The sequence below is a fragment of the Nasonia vitripennis genome, chromosome 2 (assembly GCF_009193385.2).
Source record: "Nasonia vitripennis strain AsymCx chromosome 2, Nvit_psr_1.1, whole genome shotgun sequence".
In the NCBI taxonomy this organism is placed as follows: domain Eukaryota; kingdom Metazoa; phylum Arthropoda; class Insecta; order Hymenoptera; family Pteromalidae; genus Nasonia; species Nasonia vitripennis.
The window spans coordinates 25,415,166-25,433,703 of NC_045758.1; the positions used below are offsets into that span (position 1 = coordinate 25,415,166).

At 49.0% G+C, this 18,538-nt stretch overlaps 1 protein-coding gene across 1 annotated transcript in view; it reads right to left on the reverse strand.

Annotated features, from left to right (window-relative positions):
* LOC100122347 (tyrosine-protein kinase Drl) overlaps nt 1–18,538 on the reverse strand; it is an 85,640-nt gene that overhangs the window by 25,181 nt on the left and 41,921 nt on the right. The window contains exon 3 of the mRNA XM_008219579.3: nt 3,873–4,137. Coding sequence (XP_008217801.1) covers nt 3,873–4,137 — 265 coding nt within the window. The remainder of the gene's footprint in view (nt 1–3,872; nt 4,138–18,538) is intronic.

Here is an 18,538-nt window from a genome sequence, read left to right on the forward strand (position 1 = left end):
TAGGGCACACAGTTTACAGACTATATTCTCGTCGGGAAGGTTTGACTATTTCGCTCCGAGAATTCAGTTTTTAATGACGTCGATAATATAAGCGGAATTCTTGGTACGGTGATTTATATATATTTTTCGCGAATAACACTTTTGCACGTGAAATACTTTTATACCGACTAGGCTTCGAACGCTATATTTTCGATCAAAGTGCAGCGCGCAAAGCTTTCAGGCGTAAGGGAGCGTTCGCGCGGGGTTTTGTAATATTCAGCAGAACGATTTGTGCTGTCATAGCTGGAAACTGCGATTCCGTCAATCTCTATATCGTCAAAGTGCTGCGCGGAGTAAATCCGCGCGTTCGCAGGCCGATATAAACGAATTGCGCTTGTTAAGTTGCAGACTGTCGATTCGACTGTCGATTTTCCACTTCATATCCGTCACAAATAAATAAACTGGCGTTGGTCGTTGAAAGTCGTCTTGGTAATTCATCGATCACCAATCCGATCGGAATAATTGAAATTACTTCCTCGCCAATAAACCCAGCGATACTCCTCGTAAAAGATCATCCGCGCTTTGCTTAATTTTCTCTGAATGTATCCCTCGCGCTGCAGGCTGCTCCGAGAAGATCAAACAGACCGTCGGTGATCTGAATATCTCCGGCTAATAATTAAAAAACTATTTAAAACTTCCATCATCTCGAGATCCGATTCCGCATTCACAGCGGAGCCCCTCGCTCGTCGGAGTCGGAAGAAAAATCTTCACGAGAGAGAAAAAAGAACAGGCTCTGCTGCGCAGTGGGTATTATTAATTCTCTCTCTTTCTTTCGCGAAACTTCGAGAGAGAGAGAGAGAGAGAGAGAGAGAATCCCTTTGTGCCCGGCCTCTTTTGCGTACACAGCTTTCGGGAGAAAAGCTCAGCTCTTTATCGCGCTCATTTTTCCGGCTGTCGAATCCGCGCTTTCGGGGCAAAGTCGAAGCCCGTTTCGCGAGTAAATAACTCCAGGAGATCGCGGCCAGATGAACCGGCGAACGCCCGGCTGTGCGGCTATATATATCGGCAGGGAATACAGAAAAGGGAGCGCAAAGTTAAATAAATCGCCGCAGGGATCATACAGCGAGCGCTAGGAAACTCGATTGCTGCACAAAAGAGCTGCGAGTTTAGCGCGAGAGGAGTATACGGAATGGTTTTCCGCTGCAAGCTCTCGGACTCTTCGCTGCGAACTAGCTGAGATATTATGAGATGTTTCCCGCTGCGGACTTTTCCCGGGCGCCTTTGAGAGAGTGGAGAATTGATCGTTTGAATATTGCGAGTTGAGGAGTTGGATGGAAATTAAAACGATAATTCCGGATTCTTTCTCATCGACTTAAGAAGTATTCGCGTTCGCACGCGACACCGAATTTAAATAAATTTCACCCACCGAACCTCCAAACTACAGCCTCAACGATGCGTCTCCCTTTCGCTCAAGTCAGTCCGTAATTCTTCGCGCGACGCAGTCACGCACGTCGCACCACGGGATAGACTAGCCAGAACGCATTCCACGACGACGACGACGTTGGTTCCCTTTGCCGTCGCAGTTCGCACGAGCGGCGCCTTTGATGGCGCGCGTTAAACGAATTGGCTCCTAGTGGAATGGCACGCCGCCGCAGGCAAGTAGAAAATACCCGGCGATGGTCAGACACGCGAGCGAAGCGCTGTTTGACAAGGTCAAGACGCGAGAGGCACGTGCGCGCGAGTTGAATTGCCGCCGCGCCGCGGCCTAACCGAGATTTACGAGGCGCTGACGGAATTAAGCTGCGCAGACGGATTAACGGGGAGGTGACCCTCGACACTTGGGATACCGACGCCGCCACGGAAATGAGATCCGGACTGGAGCTTTGCGAAGTTTCGGCGATTAAAATTAACTTTAATTTCTGGGCTCACGTTTTTATTCATTTTTCGAATGGGATTGCTCTTTCTGGGCTATAATAGCGGCTAATATGTGAGAAGCGATTACGAGTATACCCCGAATTGATGTACTGCATTGTGCGCCTCACGTACGAAGGTAATGCTACTCGAAGAAAATAATTCGAGGAAAATGACAAAAGGAATATCAGCTCGGATAATATCCGTTTTCGCGTAGAAATAAAGAATAGATAATCCTCACGGAATAGGACGAATCTGGACTTTCTGAAGACTCGTAATAACGTTCCACTCTGTCCCACCATCAAAAGACTCAGCGAAAAGAAGAGACGAACAAAAAAGCGTATGTGTTCGACTGATCCCCTGTGCGCTCGCGAGCGCGCGCGTACTTTATCGCCGCGCCGACAGCTAATCTAGAGGGCGGCTCTATTAAGCTCGGCGCTCTCTCTCTCTCTTTCTCTCTCTCTCTCTCTCTCTCGAAATCTCGCGCGTTTCTACAGCATCGGTGTGTACCGCACCTATATATACTTCCCCGCGCAACATCTTTCCTATATACGTATATACAGCCAGTGGAATTAGCCGAAGCCGAGGATATATATCGAGGACTCATCGCAATATCCCGGCCCGTTGAGAAGCCTCTCGACTGCGAGATTCGATTATTTTCGACAGCGCGGGCCGCGGGAGATAAGAGACAGAACGGAAGGATTTTCGAGCACCGGGTATAACGTCGAGGCTGCGGCACTCGAGCCAATAAGAACCTGAGTATAACGCGCGGCCCGAGAGAGTGGCAAATAAATCTGACCAAGTGGTCCGCGCGCACGGGAGTCCAAGACACGGACGAGGCGGTTATATAACGGCGCGCCGTTTATACCGCAGGGAAGTGTAATAAAAGCTGCCGCGCGGTTAAGTGGTTTTGAATGTTGTCGGACCAGCGTGCGCGGAATCTCTCGGGTTTTTTAATTGCCCGCCGTGCGCGATATGCTTTTTGATCGATGAGACAGCTGCGGAGAAGAATGTGTGGGTCGTTTTTTTCTATTTTAAATGCGCGAAATCCAACGAAAGCAATAAAAGAGAATTCGCGGAGACAAATCAAATAGATCCGGGGAAAAACGGGTACACGGCGAAGCCAATGAAAGAAACGCAGCGTAAAACAATTCCTCTCTGAACTTTCATTCCGAACTTCCATATCGTCTACTCCCCTCGCGGGAAAATCTCTCCGGTCGGTCTACCGTGTAACAAGATCTAATGTCTCTCTTTCCTCCCTTATATACCCACCGTGAAATTTCTTTCTTTTATATCAAACACGAGATGGGAAGAGAGAAAAAGTCTCATCCCATCGACTTCATAAAGACATGCGCAGCGCGATCTGCTGGCTCTGCGAATATACCTTATACTATACGAATTTCCCGCCGCTGTAAAATCCGGCAGTCGCGTTGATGGCGAGATTTCATTTGCCCCGCGACGGATCGCTCTTGCTCGCGAGTAATCGGATCCGGATCTGCGTCTGTCATCTCGAAGCTATCGGATGGCTCCTCTCGTTTATTCTGCGCGCACTTCCTCCGCGCACCGTGTCCGTGTCAATTTCTCGCTGCCTTTGCCTTTGCTGCTTTTATATACTTCCCTGCTGGCTTCGACTTACCAAAGAGATGATCGTCTTTTTTGGACTCGTCGTCGACGACGACGACGATCTTGACGGCTTATTAAAACTTTCGGCGGCGGATATGTACAAGGGCGTTTAATGGCCAGGTTTATTACTTTTGCCCTGCGCCTCGGTTTTATTACAGGTCGACGTCCCGCGACGGCTTGTGATTGCGGTGCGTTCGAGATTGACGAGAGGAGATTATTGCGGGCTTTTAATCGGCTGTTTGTTTATTGAGTGTTATTGCTTTTTCGTAATATCGTATCGTACACTTTTGTCCTGATTAATATCGAAAACATCTTTTAACTCCGATGTGATTTTAACGTATAACGGCAATACGACTCACCCTTCATGCAGATCTTGTTGCGCTTGAAAACAAGGATGGTGTCTCGGTACATGGGCTCAGGCGGCGCCGTGACGTTGAGCTTCAGCGCGAGCTTGATCTCTGCGCTCTCGAGGCCCGAGCAGGGCAACCTGATGGCGAACACCTGCCGCTGCGTCGGCACGAAGCCCCGGGAAGAGACGTTGATCTTCGGCGGCAGTAGGGCCCTGATGCCCGAGTTGTAGTTCGTCGCGCCCATGTCGTAGTCGAGCGTCATCGAGTAGGCCAGCTGTGGAAAGATAAGGTTGCGTCGATCATTATAATAATTCACGTTAAACGACGCGTGTGTCGTCCAAAAGTAGGCCAAGGCTCGTATACATGTTGAATCGGGCCATCGCTTTTAACCAGGCTTATTTAGATGCGTTCAGTGCACATGTGACGGCGACATAACAGTAAACTCTCGTATAATGGCCCTCCGTTAGACGCACGAACGATTCGAGAAATTCCGCGCCTCAAAGCGCGCGTTATCTCGAAAGCCGAGAGCAACAGTCCCCCGCGCGCAGCGCGTCAACCTTAACCCAGCACCGCGTCTTGGATAAAACAAAAATAACACACTGAGGCGGCCCCGCGCAAACCCAATTAATTACGCCCAAGCGGAGTAGGCGGGGGGGGGGGGGGCAAATTAATCCCGAGACCGGCGTCGCTCGCGTCGTTTAGCCCCTTACGCCTCGCTTTTTCATTAAGACACGAAAAGTCCGCCGCTTTCCACTGACACGAGCGAGCGCGCGCGCGCGCGCCGGCAGTCTTATCGCGGCAGGAAAGAAATCGCCGGCACGCGCGCCCGCGCTTATAAGCTACGGGGCGACGCGTCGGTCACTCACCACCGCCGCCTCAGACTCCCCGCAGCTGTCTGCTCGAATATTTCTACAGCACGCCATCCTACACACACACGCGGGCTGTTTTGCTCAGGCTTATACGTTAGATGTGCGTGAGTGTATGTACTTTGAGGTACGGCGAGCGGAGGATACGGTGTATAAAAGTTAAGGGGCTGTGACAAACGTTTTTGCCGGGAAATTGCTGTGTAGTGGGCAGGGGTGAGGTAATTGTTTGCTGAGCGTCGGAGCACGTGGAGCTATTGAAGTGTCATTTTTTACACTTTTGAATTTGTTCGCGGATTTATTTTCGGTTTTTCGTGCGCGACAAATAGTACACGCGTTATAATCTTATAATTTTTATTAAAAATTGGACGTTTTATTATTGTGAAATTCCTTCAATAATCTGCGTTTCAACAAAATTAATATTTCACACGAAACATCCATCTCAGATAACAGATCTGCGTAATCCAACACTCGTATAAGTTCTCCTTCAATTCCCACCTAGCTACATCAGAACTCCGGCTTTTCCAAATATCATACGTTGCATCTGCCACTCCTCCTCGAGCCGCGTCCTGCACTCCAGCGCCTCTTTTTTGTTCCATCCACCCCGCGGATGCGCCTGCAAAAATATACACTCGCCTCCGCGGCAGTCCAAGAGAGAAATGGCTCCAGCAGCGTAGGTAAACGTACGTTAGGGAAGTGCATCCCGAAAAATTCTATCGGCGAACTCCCGATCTATCTTGTCCTTTCTCTCTTTCGACTCTTTGCTCTCGGCTTTTTTCTTTCTCTTACATCCGAGAGACGTCGTTTTCCAAGCTCGCGCGCTCGCGACGTCTTCCTTTTGTCGACGACAACTGCCGACATTCCGGTCGCCAAGTATAACTGCCGATTGTGATCTTTGCGAGCTATACTCGTCTCGGAGAGAAAAATATGAAATTCAGCTGGACGCCGCTGCAGCAGTCCTTTCCGAGATTTATGTTAGCGTCGTGAAAGGTGAGCAAACTCGCTTAAAAATTGAGCGAGAGTAAGAGAGAGAGGCGTATCCATTTTAATTTGCTTAAGACTCGAGGGAGCCTCGGTGCGCTCACCTTACTTTCAGCTAATTCGCCGAAGTTTTAAGTAAATTTCACTCGCGAGAGTAAAGGGGACTCCACCAGCGCGTAAAAGCTTCAGCGTCAACGAAATATTCTTCGCGATAATCACGCTGAGGAATTGCCGCGTTTATTTATCCGGTACACAGGCATATTTTTGAATCATTAGCATGACTCACAGCTCGCAGGAAAACACACGTCTCGCGGCCAGCCAGTTCTCGTAAATTGAAGGATCACAAACCGCGCGGCGCATTATCCATAATTTTTTCCCGTAATACCCTGTCCAGTATGTATACTCTCAGATTCGCGTAATAGCACAAAAATGTTTGCTCGCCTCGTGTCTTCCCGACCGACCCCCCTTGCGCTGTCTATCCCGTCCTGGCTATACACACGCTCGCATACCTTCGCCGTGAAAGCTTCGCGCTCTGTTTGCAGAACAAACTTTGCCTGCGCCGCTGTACACGTCCATTCATCTGGCTTCGTCCTGCACACCCCTCCCCAGCCTCTCTATGTGGCCGCGTTCGCTTTTCCCTTTCTTGCACCGCCGCCGCCGCTGCCGAGCTTTGCGCTTTTCCTCTCGTTCGATGTATTAAAGCTCTGAATTTGCCGGGGTTAACGAATTTCTCTCCCGACGACTTTTTTCCCCCTATGCTTTGCTTTCTTCTCTTCTCTTCTCTCCTTTTATAAAGCTCTCAATTTTTTTTCTCTCCTTTTATTCTACTCCGTTCGTTTTTACAAGCGCAGCGCGCGACGACGCCGAGGGTTCAGTTCAGTTATAGAGTGGAGATCTACTCTCTCTCGCGTTTTTTCTTCCTCCTCGCTTATACGCGGTTCTTCTTTTTCGCTGCGCTGGAGTTTACTGTGGCTTTCGCGGCGAAATCGCTGAATTATGCATGATCAATTAGCGATCGAATGTCCATGTCCAATACAATAATTCTCGGTCTTCGGTAACAATTAAAAAATCTTCCATTTCAGCCATTACGATGAAACATATCGCTGATCATATCTATAATTGCGAAAAAAAAAACAATAAACTCTACAGCCCCTAAATTCCCAAACCCCCGGATGATCGATACAGGCACGCGTCACAGGCAGCCCCCCCTAGACTAAAATAGCTTTCGAATCGCGTCCTCCTCACGCTCGAGCGCGGTATCAAAACACAGCGCGGGAAATCCGAAAAATGTAAGCCACGCACGAGCTGCTCTACACACATGCGGCGACACATATGTGAGCGCAAGCGCGGGGAGGAATCAAATTAACCGCAACCCTCGGCGCGCCGTCACTCCCCGCGCGACGCGAGAGCGCACGCGAAAAAGAAAACAAAAGCCAAGTCCGCCTGCGCGTGGATTGATGGTCTAGGCGTGGAGCTTCACCTCTCGAGAAAAGCGGCGCAATAAACGCGGAATGCCATCGGTCGCTTTTTTTCCTCCTCAGCAGCGGCGGCATTGGAGTTACGAGTTTACGCTTTGATTCGATTCCCCGCTCTGCGGCGGCGGCATCCCAGGGATTTCCAAGGGACGACGATTCGGCGTCACGCCGCGAGAAGAGCGTGCGCGAGTGAGAGAGAGAGAGAGAGAGAGAGAGAAATTAAATCCGAGTCTTTGACGGAAGCGCAAGCGAACGGAGCTTGTAGTAGTGGTAGTGGTAGTCGTCGTCGTCGTCGTTGAGATTGGCTTGCCGGGAATTCGTTAACGATCCTTCGGAATTACACTCGAGCGAGTGGATGGAGCTTCGTTTGCGAGCTTTTTAGCGAATTACACGAGCGCGTCGCTGACACGATGCTGACTATCCTCTTTCTCTCTCTCGCTCGCTCTGCAAAGTCCGCGATAAGCCGTCATTTCAGACCGATTACCCCGACGCTTATTGGAGTTTTAGTGAGCTGCAGTGGGGGCCGCGAAGCTGGATTCTTTGGTCCTAATTTTGCCGGGGTGTCAAAGGCACTTTGTGTCTATTGGAATGCGGAATGCCGCGTATTCTTTGATGATTTTTATGAGATAGAAGGAAAAAGTCGAGTTTCGATCGTATGGATTTTATCGTATCAGCTGTGAAATTGGAGTTAACCGTCTGCTGATGCGTGTTACTTTCTGCAGGTGTTGTTGTGTCGGATGGTATACGATGTCAACGAAGTGATCGCCGCATCGCCAGAAAATTGCAAAAACGATATTTCAGGTAAACAAATTTTTATATCATCATTTAATAATGTGCACGGTGTGTACAACAACTAAATTTTCGGTCCTCTGATTAAATACTCAAAAAGCTATTCGAATTCGATATTCACTCCGAAAAATAACGCATCGTCAGTGCTCCAATTTTTATGGTTTTCAAGTCCCGCATTTGTGGATACAAGCGGAAAGCAATAACCATAATGGGAATAAGTAACCTTTCTCGTACACATAGCCCTTCGCGCCCCACTGCTATATCGACATCCGGCAGTGAAATTACGATTCCTTCCCCAAAATACCTCACTGCTCTCACTCCGCAGTCGAAAATAGAATAAAAGAAAAGAACCCTTCCTCGTTGCGACAGCAAACAATGCTACGTCTCGAGTATTACCGCTTTAATATTTGATCGAATGGGGTTCGCGTGTCTCTCCCCCTCTCTCTTTCTCCTCGTAGAATAGAGTCTGAAAGCACCGGCAGCGCGGCGATACGTAATGTAATAAGCCGTCGATTCAATTCTCAATGTGCTATCTACTCGCGTGCAGCCCTCGCGTCATTAAGAAAAATCATTCGACCGTGCATGCACGTAGCGAAAGCTCGGATAATGGATATTGGAAGCTCTGCCCGCGCGCGGGGAGGGACAGTGCGAAGATTTTTGCATGATAATGCGCGAGCGAACAAGTATTGCAAATGAAGCTCGTGTCGAGGAGAAAAAGAGATAGAAAGAGAAAGCTTGCCTTTGACGCAGCTATACGTAGCGGCTGCGAAAGCTCTCGGCGAAAACAATGGGATTCATCGCGCACTTGTTTCGTTTGCGCGAGAATCGATTATTCCGGCGTTGATTAGAATGTAGCGCGACACACGCGTGACACTCTCCTATACTGCAGCTGTATACGCTGGGACGACGCTCTTTTAATTCCGATCGGGTTTGCGCGCTTCGCGCGAGGGAAAAGTCGGCTTTCTATCGTTATTTTACGCCTCGCGCTAGCTGCGCGCGATTTTCGCGCAATTGTAGTTTGAATAGAGTGGTGCACGCAAAAGTTCGATATTAAGCGCTCTGAAAGCTCTGATGGCTTCTAAAATGTCCGCGAGTATTGTTAAGCGGAAAAATAGCGTAGGACGTTTCATCGATCAAATTTAAAGTTCTAGCGTATCCAAAACGCCCGATAAATGAATCCCAAAATTTAGCGATCTTCCAGGTCGGATACGAGGCGATACTTCGGAGCATAGCGCAGGAAGGACAGAGCAAAAGTCATCCACACATCTCGCGCTTAACACCCTCACAGTTTCAGCAACCATAAACACACAACTGCCTCCGGGCCTCTGCATCGCCGGTCGAATAAAACGCCGGCTCAAAGAGCGCTTCTCTAGCGGCGGCGGCGGCGCTCTTAATCCCCAATATATTAGTCCTCTCCTCCGCGCGCGGCTTTCCCTCCCGCCCGTGTCTCGCTTTAAAGCCGTTTAATTATTAGCTCGACTGTACGGCCGAGATAGAGCGGCTCGGAGCGAACTGTTTGCACCCTCGGCGTTAACGCCGGCGCGATGTACTCCCGTCTCTCTTTGGCTCCTTTATACGCGTACACACGTATAGAGCGACGCGTGGGATGCAAACTCTCCAGCCACCGCGTGTATTCTCTCGCACAGTGTCGTCGTCTGTACATAGGCGCCCAGCGGAACGATGTCTGTGACAGAAGAGGCTGCGCGATGACGACGCGAGCGAGCGGAGCTCCGATGCTGCCGGCGTTGTACCCAAAGTCCCGTTTGGCGCTTTGTGCGATACGCGCGTGTGTATACAAGAGATAGAGCGATATCTCTAGCATTGTCTCTCCTCCCGGAGCGATATTTATACGACAACTTCTCACCTGCAGCGACTTGCTGCCTTTATCTCCGCGAACGCTTATTTTCTTTTTATTCGCTGCTTTGTCGCTACTCTGTGTTCGAGGTGTGTTTTGTTGCAAGCGGCTCTGGAGTTTTGGGAGGGAGATGGGAGGCTGGAAATGAAGCAAAGTTTTTCGATTGTGTTGCGGCGCGAACGTTGTTGCGGCGAGCGAGTCTGGAAATGGAATTGTTAGGGTCTATCGGTTTTGCGGATTTAATTAACGCTGTGTGTTGCTGCTCGGCTCTAGCTGCAGGCAGGCAGGCTGCGTCGGTGATATGAAACTTTGAGCTGAACGATTTTGCTTTTGTCGAGCGAGCCAGAGAGGGCTGGTGTTGTTCAAATTATTTGCGGTCGCCTCTATACGCGAAGTGACGGGTAAACGCTCGATTTTCGTTACTCCGACTAATTGTTAAAATTGCATTCCCACATCAATGGTCGCGTCAACCAACGAAACTCTATCCGAAAGATAAAACAAAGTGGCGCGTGTGTATTTTGACGCAGCCTATGATTCCCCTCCCGGACTCGACACTGCATTATAGCGCGCAAGTTTACGTATAATACGCGTCGCATCCTTGTGTGCCCTCCTATATTATATGTTATACACACAGCCTCGCGGCTGCAGGCGCCCGAGTCGACATGTCGCTCCATCGGGCTGCGCAAGAGAACTCGTATAATAACGTCGCGCCTCTACCTTCATACACATATACCTATACACGTATAGATGTATATATAGGTGCGCATACACGCCCCGGCAAACAGGGCGGCGCGTTTCGGACGGATAAACGCCGTTTGCCGCGTCTGGCCGACGTCTCTCAGCATTGTTGTCCGCGCGCTCACGCATATATGCGCTCTCTGTGTGTACGAGGACACCTGCGCGTGTGCAATCGCGCGCTACTTCGAGCAATTTCTCTCTGACTGAACGCGCCTGCTCTCCGCCGTGAGTGTGAGCGCGTATGTGTGCTCATGACGGCTGCGTATATATGATACAGAGCGATATCCGCGTTGAGGTGCGAGAAATGGAAACCTTTGGGGATGTGCCTTTGAATTGTTCTGTTTATCGTGGCGTCGTTTTTCGATTTTATTTTCATTTATGAAATAACGTATTTTCAAATACGACACTTTTCCGAATGCGTAAAGTTCGAGTATATACGTAGTTCGAAATAAGACACGTGCGTGTGCATCGTGTTATTGATTCGAGCTTCATACATTTTTCAAAAGTATATACGAAGCTCCACATATATAGCTACGCTTCGTGCAGTTAAGTTTTATTGCACGTGTCAAAGTTTCATATCTTCAAGATGATGCAAAGCTCATTGTTACTTTTCAGAAGTATACATAATACACTATGCTCCAGTCCCGCGCGCGGAGAGAAAATGTTCAACTTTCTAAATTATTGGACTTTGCGAACTGTTATAATGTACCACGTTTACTCGATATCCACTACGTTAACGTTCGTCGCAAAAACCCATATTATGATTCTAAAAGCCAAACGGAGATAATATGGCGTACGCGCGTTGTATTAAATTTCCACTGCAGTTATGGAATTCTCGAAACACGAGTCCCGGAATGCCGTCCGCCCAGAGCCCCGTCTCTTTTTCAACAGCCCGACTATACCGCGATACAGCGGTTTGCGTGTACCACTAGTGGGCGGAATCCGAAGAAACTCATTGTCACGTGGTGCTCCGGCACATAGTTAGGCAGGTGCTGTGCGCGCGACTGGTGGCTGGTTTTTCTGCTCGTTCCTCGCCGCTTTAATGGCCCAGGCGGCCCAGTCGTCGTCGAGTTTAATTACACGCTTTCTTTTGAGCAATTTCGCCGCTGTGCCGCGCGTCTGCCTCCCGCAGTTGCGGGAATATTACCAGCGAGCGACGCCCCACCTTTCTCTCTCTCTCTCTCTCTCTCTCTCTCTCTCTCTCTCTCTCTCTCTGTCACTGTTATTTGGCGCTTTGAGCGCATTGTTTTGATTGTTTTTCGCGTTATGCTACTCGCGGACGTCAAAGAGCAGTCGACGCGATCTCTGTCGACTGTAGATTTTTTGAAAAGACAGTTGCGGAAATAATGCAAATTTGAGAAATGCGTTACTCCTATTCAAGGCTAATGTTTCACTTCGAAGCGGGCTCTTCCAATCCCGATATATCCGATAGAGCGCGCGGGCCGTAAATACATCCTCGACAGGCGCAGATTCCCAATGACTCCGAAAAAAAGGGGATTCATCACCCCGATCCCTAATCTCCGAAACATCGTGTCAGACGGATAATGGATACGTGACGGGGAGCCATTAGGCGCCTCGGGCGCTTCTCGCTTCCATGTCGGTATACACACCGCGGCACATATACGCGACTGGAATCAGGGCGAATCTCTTCTTTCCTCCCGCGTCATATCGCTCGAGCGCGACTATACACTCGCATCCGTTGCATATATCCAGCGCGTCTCATTCGCCATTCCAGACGCGAGTGTCTACACGCGGCTGCGTTCGATTTCATTAGTCCCTGGTGTACGCGTACGCAGCCCGACTAATTGGCCGCGGTGGATGTCTTGCGTGCAGGCACGCAGACGACGCTATATTGAGTGTCACGCGTCGCTCTGTGCGTGGGAGGGCGATATCGCCGAGGGACTCGGATGAGCTACGACTGCTGCTGATGCCTTTTTCGAGAGTTATAGAGAGTTTATGCTAAGCGGCCTGATTGTAGATTTGATTGGCTGTCGCGGCTTTTTGTCGTACGTTATAACGGCGCGCGGAAGCTCTTTGTGTGATTTAGCTTGATTTTAAAACTGGAGTAACTCGATTGGGTTTTTACGTGGAAGCGTTTATTACGTGGAGCGGTCATGTTGAGCTGGATTATTCGGTGGTTGGAAGATAATCTTGTTGGGGTTTATTCGAGATTCAATTTGTTGATCCTGTAGTACCCAATTATAAAGTAGCCCAGTGAAATCCCATTGCGCGTAATGTAAATCACTCCATAGATGCAAGCTGGTAGCAGCGCACGCGCTGAACTCGTTTAATAATATACATGTAGTATACGTTGCGTCTTTGACGACGTTGCAAAGACAAGATCACAGGTTCTGCTTCGACGCTGCCGTTCTCAGGGCGTCTCTAGATTGAAGACCCAGGCTCAGGTATACCGAGAGTAATTGGGTCTGCTATAACGCTTTGAGAGGAGCCCTCGGTGCATAAAAAACTGCGAGGGTAATAGATGCCCTGCCGCTGCTCTTATATCGAATAACGTCGCCAGATCGAGTTAGCCAGTACACTGCGCAAGCTTCTACTCGCATAAATTTAAAATCGATAGAAATCTTCAGTTTCGATCTCTCTCTCTCTCTCTCTCTCTCTCTCTCTCTCTCTCTCTCTCGGCTCGGCTCGTAAATAAAATAAAAATCTGTGCGTCTACTTGCTGCCGTATAGACTGGAAAAGTTTCTTTTTTTAATGAAACGTAATAGAATACCCGTGTCTTTGAAATCCTAGTCGATCTTTTTCAGGAGCTCTCACCGGGTAGTTATATTGAATTCTGAAAGAGCGGAGTGAAGAAAGTAATTGAGTTGACGACACTTTGATCAGCGACAAATAGTGCGCTTCTATGCTATATCTATACAAGCGGCACAAGTGTAACAGGGCAAGAAGAAACCGTCCGCTACATTCACGGCAAACTAATTACAAATCCTCTTTATTTATATTCTCTCCGGAGAGCAGTGCAGAGTGCGCATCGCGCGTCGTATAAGAAACTTCCATTTCCCGAGCGACCTGTATCCTCGCGCCATACAGGATTACAACGCGCTGAAATCGATCCCCGAGACAAAAACTGCCTTCCACAAATCGTTCCACCTATATATACAGCGATGCATCGCACGGCTATAAGGTGCACGGATTAAGAGCTTCTACGTATACACGTACTCGAGTCTCTCTCTCTCTCTCTCTCTCTCTCTCTCTATATATATATATATATATATATATATATATCCGCGTACCGACGTGTAGAGGAGAGAGAGAGAGAGAGAGAGAGAGAGGCCGCGTAAGCGAGAGTCGTTTCGAGATCCCTGCGGACCTCGTCATCCTTTACGTGATTTCCTCTTCTCCCCTCGCCGCATTGTCTTTCTCTCTTTCTCTCTCGTGCAACGGCGGCCGAGGAGATAGAGGCCCGGAAGCTATGTTTTCGCATTACGGGACGCAAAGAGACGCGGCCAGGCGCAAAAGGACAAAGACGAGACGCAGAGAGAGAGAGAGAGAGAGAGAGAGCCGGCGGACGGTTTTATTAAGGGGATCTCTGGCGATTTTTCTTAATGCTCTGGGATCGTTTCAATTCTCTCTGTGTTGCGGTGGGAGCTGTGTTAAAAAATGTTTTTATATTTATTTTCTTCCCGGTGAAAATTGCCTTTACAGTGACTGTGTACGAACGTATCAACTGTCTAACTACTCGCCTTATTCGCTGAATTCAGTGCGCGAGTCAAGTTGGTAAAAGCGTCAATTAAATCAATTCAAAATTTCGACAAACGATCCCTGCGCCGCGCACGTACGGCATTAAATCTCATTATTCGAAATTCTAACTACAGTTCCAGCTAGCTAGCACAGCGGCAGTGGAAACTCGGCTCCGGCTGCAAATTCGCGCACACGCCTAATCCAACGAAACTTACAAAACTCAAACTCCATCACTTTCGCTGCTGCAGTACAGCGAAATTCCCCTGCAGTGCCTTCGCTTCATCTCACCCTCTCCGACTGCTGCCGCCTTTATCTCTCACCCCCAGAGAGAGAGAGAGAGAGAGAGAGAGAGAGAGAGAGAGAGAGAGAGAGAGAGAGAGAGAGACAGGAGGAGAGTATAGAATCGAACACGCGAAGTTGGCGGCTCTCGCGTCAGAGACGCGCGGCGGCGGTAACAGAGAGTAGCAGCTAGCTCTCCGAGAAGACGTTCATCAAATACAGTTTAACAGGGCGTTTATCGTTTCTGCATTCGTAACCGAGAGTAAGCAAGCATGTAGCTATAGCGCTAGAGATATACATACCCTCGCGCGAAGAGAAGCGAAGGACGTACGCGCAGGGCAATTTTCGGTGTAATTCGATGGGGCGCGCGTGATCGTCATAGCAACCTCTCTCGCACGCAAGATCTTCTATCTCTCTCTCTCTCTCTCTCTCTCTCTCTCTCTCTCTCTCTCTCTCGAACATGCGGACCGCCTGTTCAAACACGACTCTCGAACGCGACGCTCTAGCCTCTCGCGCCGCACTATACCATACGCGTCGATCTTCATTCCGTTTGCGAGAGAGAGAGTGAGCGAGGATCAGCCGATTCGATGCCGAGAGGCTTGGGTTAGGCTCTCGATTCTTGCAGTCTCGGGTGAGCTCTCTGTTTCACGCTGAGTGTGCGGGGGCGGTGTAGGCCCGGATGCTTTGATTAGCGACAAACGGACGCGATTCCGCCCGAGTATACTCTGGATGGCGAGAGATTTGGCTAAGCGGGTGCTGTATGCGAATTTCGTTTGATAAATTTCGGATGAAAACATTCGAAACGTTATTAGCGCCGTTGACAATGGTCTGAGTTATTATGTAGTCCCGTTATATCCGCTCGTTTTATCGGGATCCTACTAATTTCGGGTAAGCTAGACGTAGTTATTAGTCCCTTCAGGATTATCCCTTTATGCTTGCCCGCGCAGCCGGGACATGTAAGTAATTAATGAGTGTGTCGTCGGTTGATTGTACGCGCACAGCGCAATTCCAATCTATTAAAGCGGAACTAATACGCCGTTGTCATTACCATCACTGTTCACCGTTGTTTACGTATAATTCGAAACTCGTTAATTTCGAGGATAACCCTCGCGTCCTGCCACACGCCGACCCGTACTACTGATTTTAAACAAGTTGAATAAAGTACGCGAAAAACGAGCCATTTCTTACACTATTATCACAGTCCCAACGAGTGAACGCAATAACTACCTATATTTCCGACAAGAGGATATAGCTTTCGGGTATACCTACCGCAGCGCGAACGTCGACGAGGGTATTTATGCGCTCGTTTCGCGGCCGCACTTGCAACGGCGCGTAATGATGAGTAACGAAGACACGAATTGTCGCCTCTAAGTAATATCCACGAATGCGGCGCGAAAGAGACACGCGAAACGAGGGAGCAACGGTACAGACATAACGAGTAAATCCTATGGCTGCGCGACGCGGTCCAATAAAGCCGAATCGAGTGGAAATTATGGAGGCGGAGCGTAATAGGCGCGTTCGTTGCTGCCTCGTTTGTAAATTACGCGTGGAAACGAATTGTCCCGCTTCTTTGAATACGTTGTCACCGTGCACGAATCACTTCGAGTGCTTCGATTTTTAATGGCTTCATTTCGGAAGTGAATTTCATAGGAACTTACCTATGACCCACGTTTGAAATATCGCTACTGACGTATACTTGGCAATGACTCACCTGCAACATAAAGGAAAATTCAAGATTAGAAAACACCAATTTGTACATGTTGTTATATACGCAATTATAAATCAATACAGTAGCTTTTTCAATGTAAGCAACCCCTAGCGATTCATAAATATTCATTTCCTCATTTTCCCCTTCAACGAGGTGTTATATGCAGCGTTGTGACAGTGAATTTAATTTCATCGCTCCTTGCAGACACGTATACACACAGAGAGAGCGAGGATTTAGCAGCGACGCGAATTAACACCGTCTGAGCAGGCTCATACTCGCGTATATAAAACGAGTAAATCCCGGTCTCGGTCCAATAAAGCCGAATCGAGTGGAAATTATGTAGACGCGCGGCCCGTGTTATAACCCGTTCGCGCGTCATCCACCGCAGCAGCGCAGCAGCTCTCGTTTGTAAATCGCGCGTATTGCGCACAGCCAGTAGCTAGTCTCGCTCTCTACGAGACGAATCATCATACATCCTCGCTCGCGCGCTGCGCACCTATACACACGTCCTCCTGGATTTCCATTAGCGCCCGTAATTGAAACTGCGCCGTGCGCGAGCAAATGAGTTTGATGTTCTCGCGCTGCTTCCCGCAGCCGTGCGAGGCTTCCTTCAATCGCGTCGTTTCCACGCCCCCCTGTAAAAGTGTTATGTGTGTGTTTGTGTACAGCGAGTCGTCGGTTTATTATTATGCGCCTGGGCTTTTTTCGAGCTTTTTCCGCCTCGCGCGAGCGGAGGAGGAAAATCAATTTGCCGCAGCGGCTCGAAGTGTGTACGCGCCTGGACTCGAGTGGTGGGATTGTGTTTGTCGCTGCGCGAAGGAAAGTGACGATTTAAAAGCCGAAGAAGAGGGGGAGTCTTCAGGAGACTCGAGAATTAATAACGTGTCGCGGGCGTGAAAAGGGGGTAGTTTCAGCACGCGCGCGTACAGTTACATATTTCTTTGTCGGCACTCGATGGCTCGCTTTTCAATAGGCGCCCGATGGAAAAATTCAAAATGAATGCTGTTTACGTTAAAAAAAGAAAAAGGTAATCAATTCGCGGTTCGTCGATTTATAGAGCCTCCAAAATCAAAGCTACGTGTAAAGCGCGCAGCCACAGCCTCAAAAGCCGGGCCTCGAAATTCCGAGGAGCTTGGAACCTCGTCAACCGACGCCTTTCTCTATGCACCCCAGCCTTGCGTTCACATATGCGCTTTATACACGCATAAGTATAGTAGAGACGGAGAGAGCAGCTCGCGTCCGTGCGCCATACTCCTCGAAGGCGAACGACGAGAGATATAAATTAGAAGCGAGTCGAGCTGCCGGAGCAGCAGTAGCGCGTATTGCGCGAGTATAGAGCCTCAGCCGCTTAATTATAAACCCGATAAATTCATCCGGCCGGGACAGACGCGCGCCGGAATACTCTCGGCAAAGATGAACGAGCCTGATCTCGTTTCTAGCGACTCGCGTGTGATGCTCCGCTTGTGTGTCTTTCTTCTGTATATGCTGTCAGCTCTGGCTTTCGTTAAACGATTTTTAGCCGGATTGTTTGAAACGCGCGTGTTGACGTATTTGCATGCACGAAAACATTGAATTGAATCCTTCATTTATCTGAAATTTTATGCTAATTCGAAGCGAATCAAACGAGCTATTTTCAACAGATATAACACACACACACACTGCGTCAGGCAGAACTTTTAGGAAGGCCAACTGCAGCGTAGTTTTTATTTTCGCTGGGACAGCGATTTTCTGTGATTCCGAGCATTCAAGTGCAGTTTGTTTAATCCCCGGACGCTTCTCTCCTTTTTTGCGCGCGCGGCGGCTCTTCGATTTCTGACGCGGCGCGGATAACGAACTTCCAATACACTGCAGTGGAGTTTATCGCGCGCGCTGCTCGAAACTGCTGAGCAAATGTTGTCGAAGTTCGGCGGTGGCGTTTACTTCGTAGTTAGCTAATTATGACGCGAATGTTATATATATATTTATTTGATCTCTCTCTCTCTCTCTCTCTCTCTCTCTCCCAGCTATCGCACTTTGCAGCGAATTTCGCTACAAATATAAACGCCAACGAGTAAGAGAGAGAGAGAGAGAGAGAGAGAGAGAGAGAGAGAGAGGGATGAACTCTCGCGTTGGCTTAATTAAACTACGATTTACTCGTCGCGTGACGAAGGGGATAATTAATCAAGAGTTTAAAACGCTTGGATTTCGACGATTCGCTTTGAACTCGTAACTGTCGAAATAAATTTCGACTCTGTTATTCGTGAAGATTATACGCTCGGCATTGTTTCCGCTTCATCAGCCCTCGAAG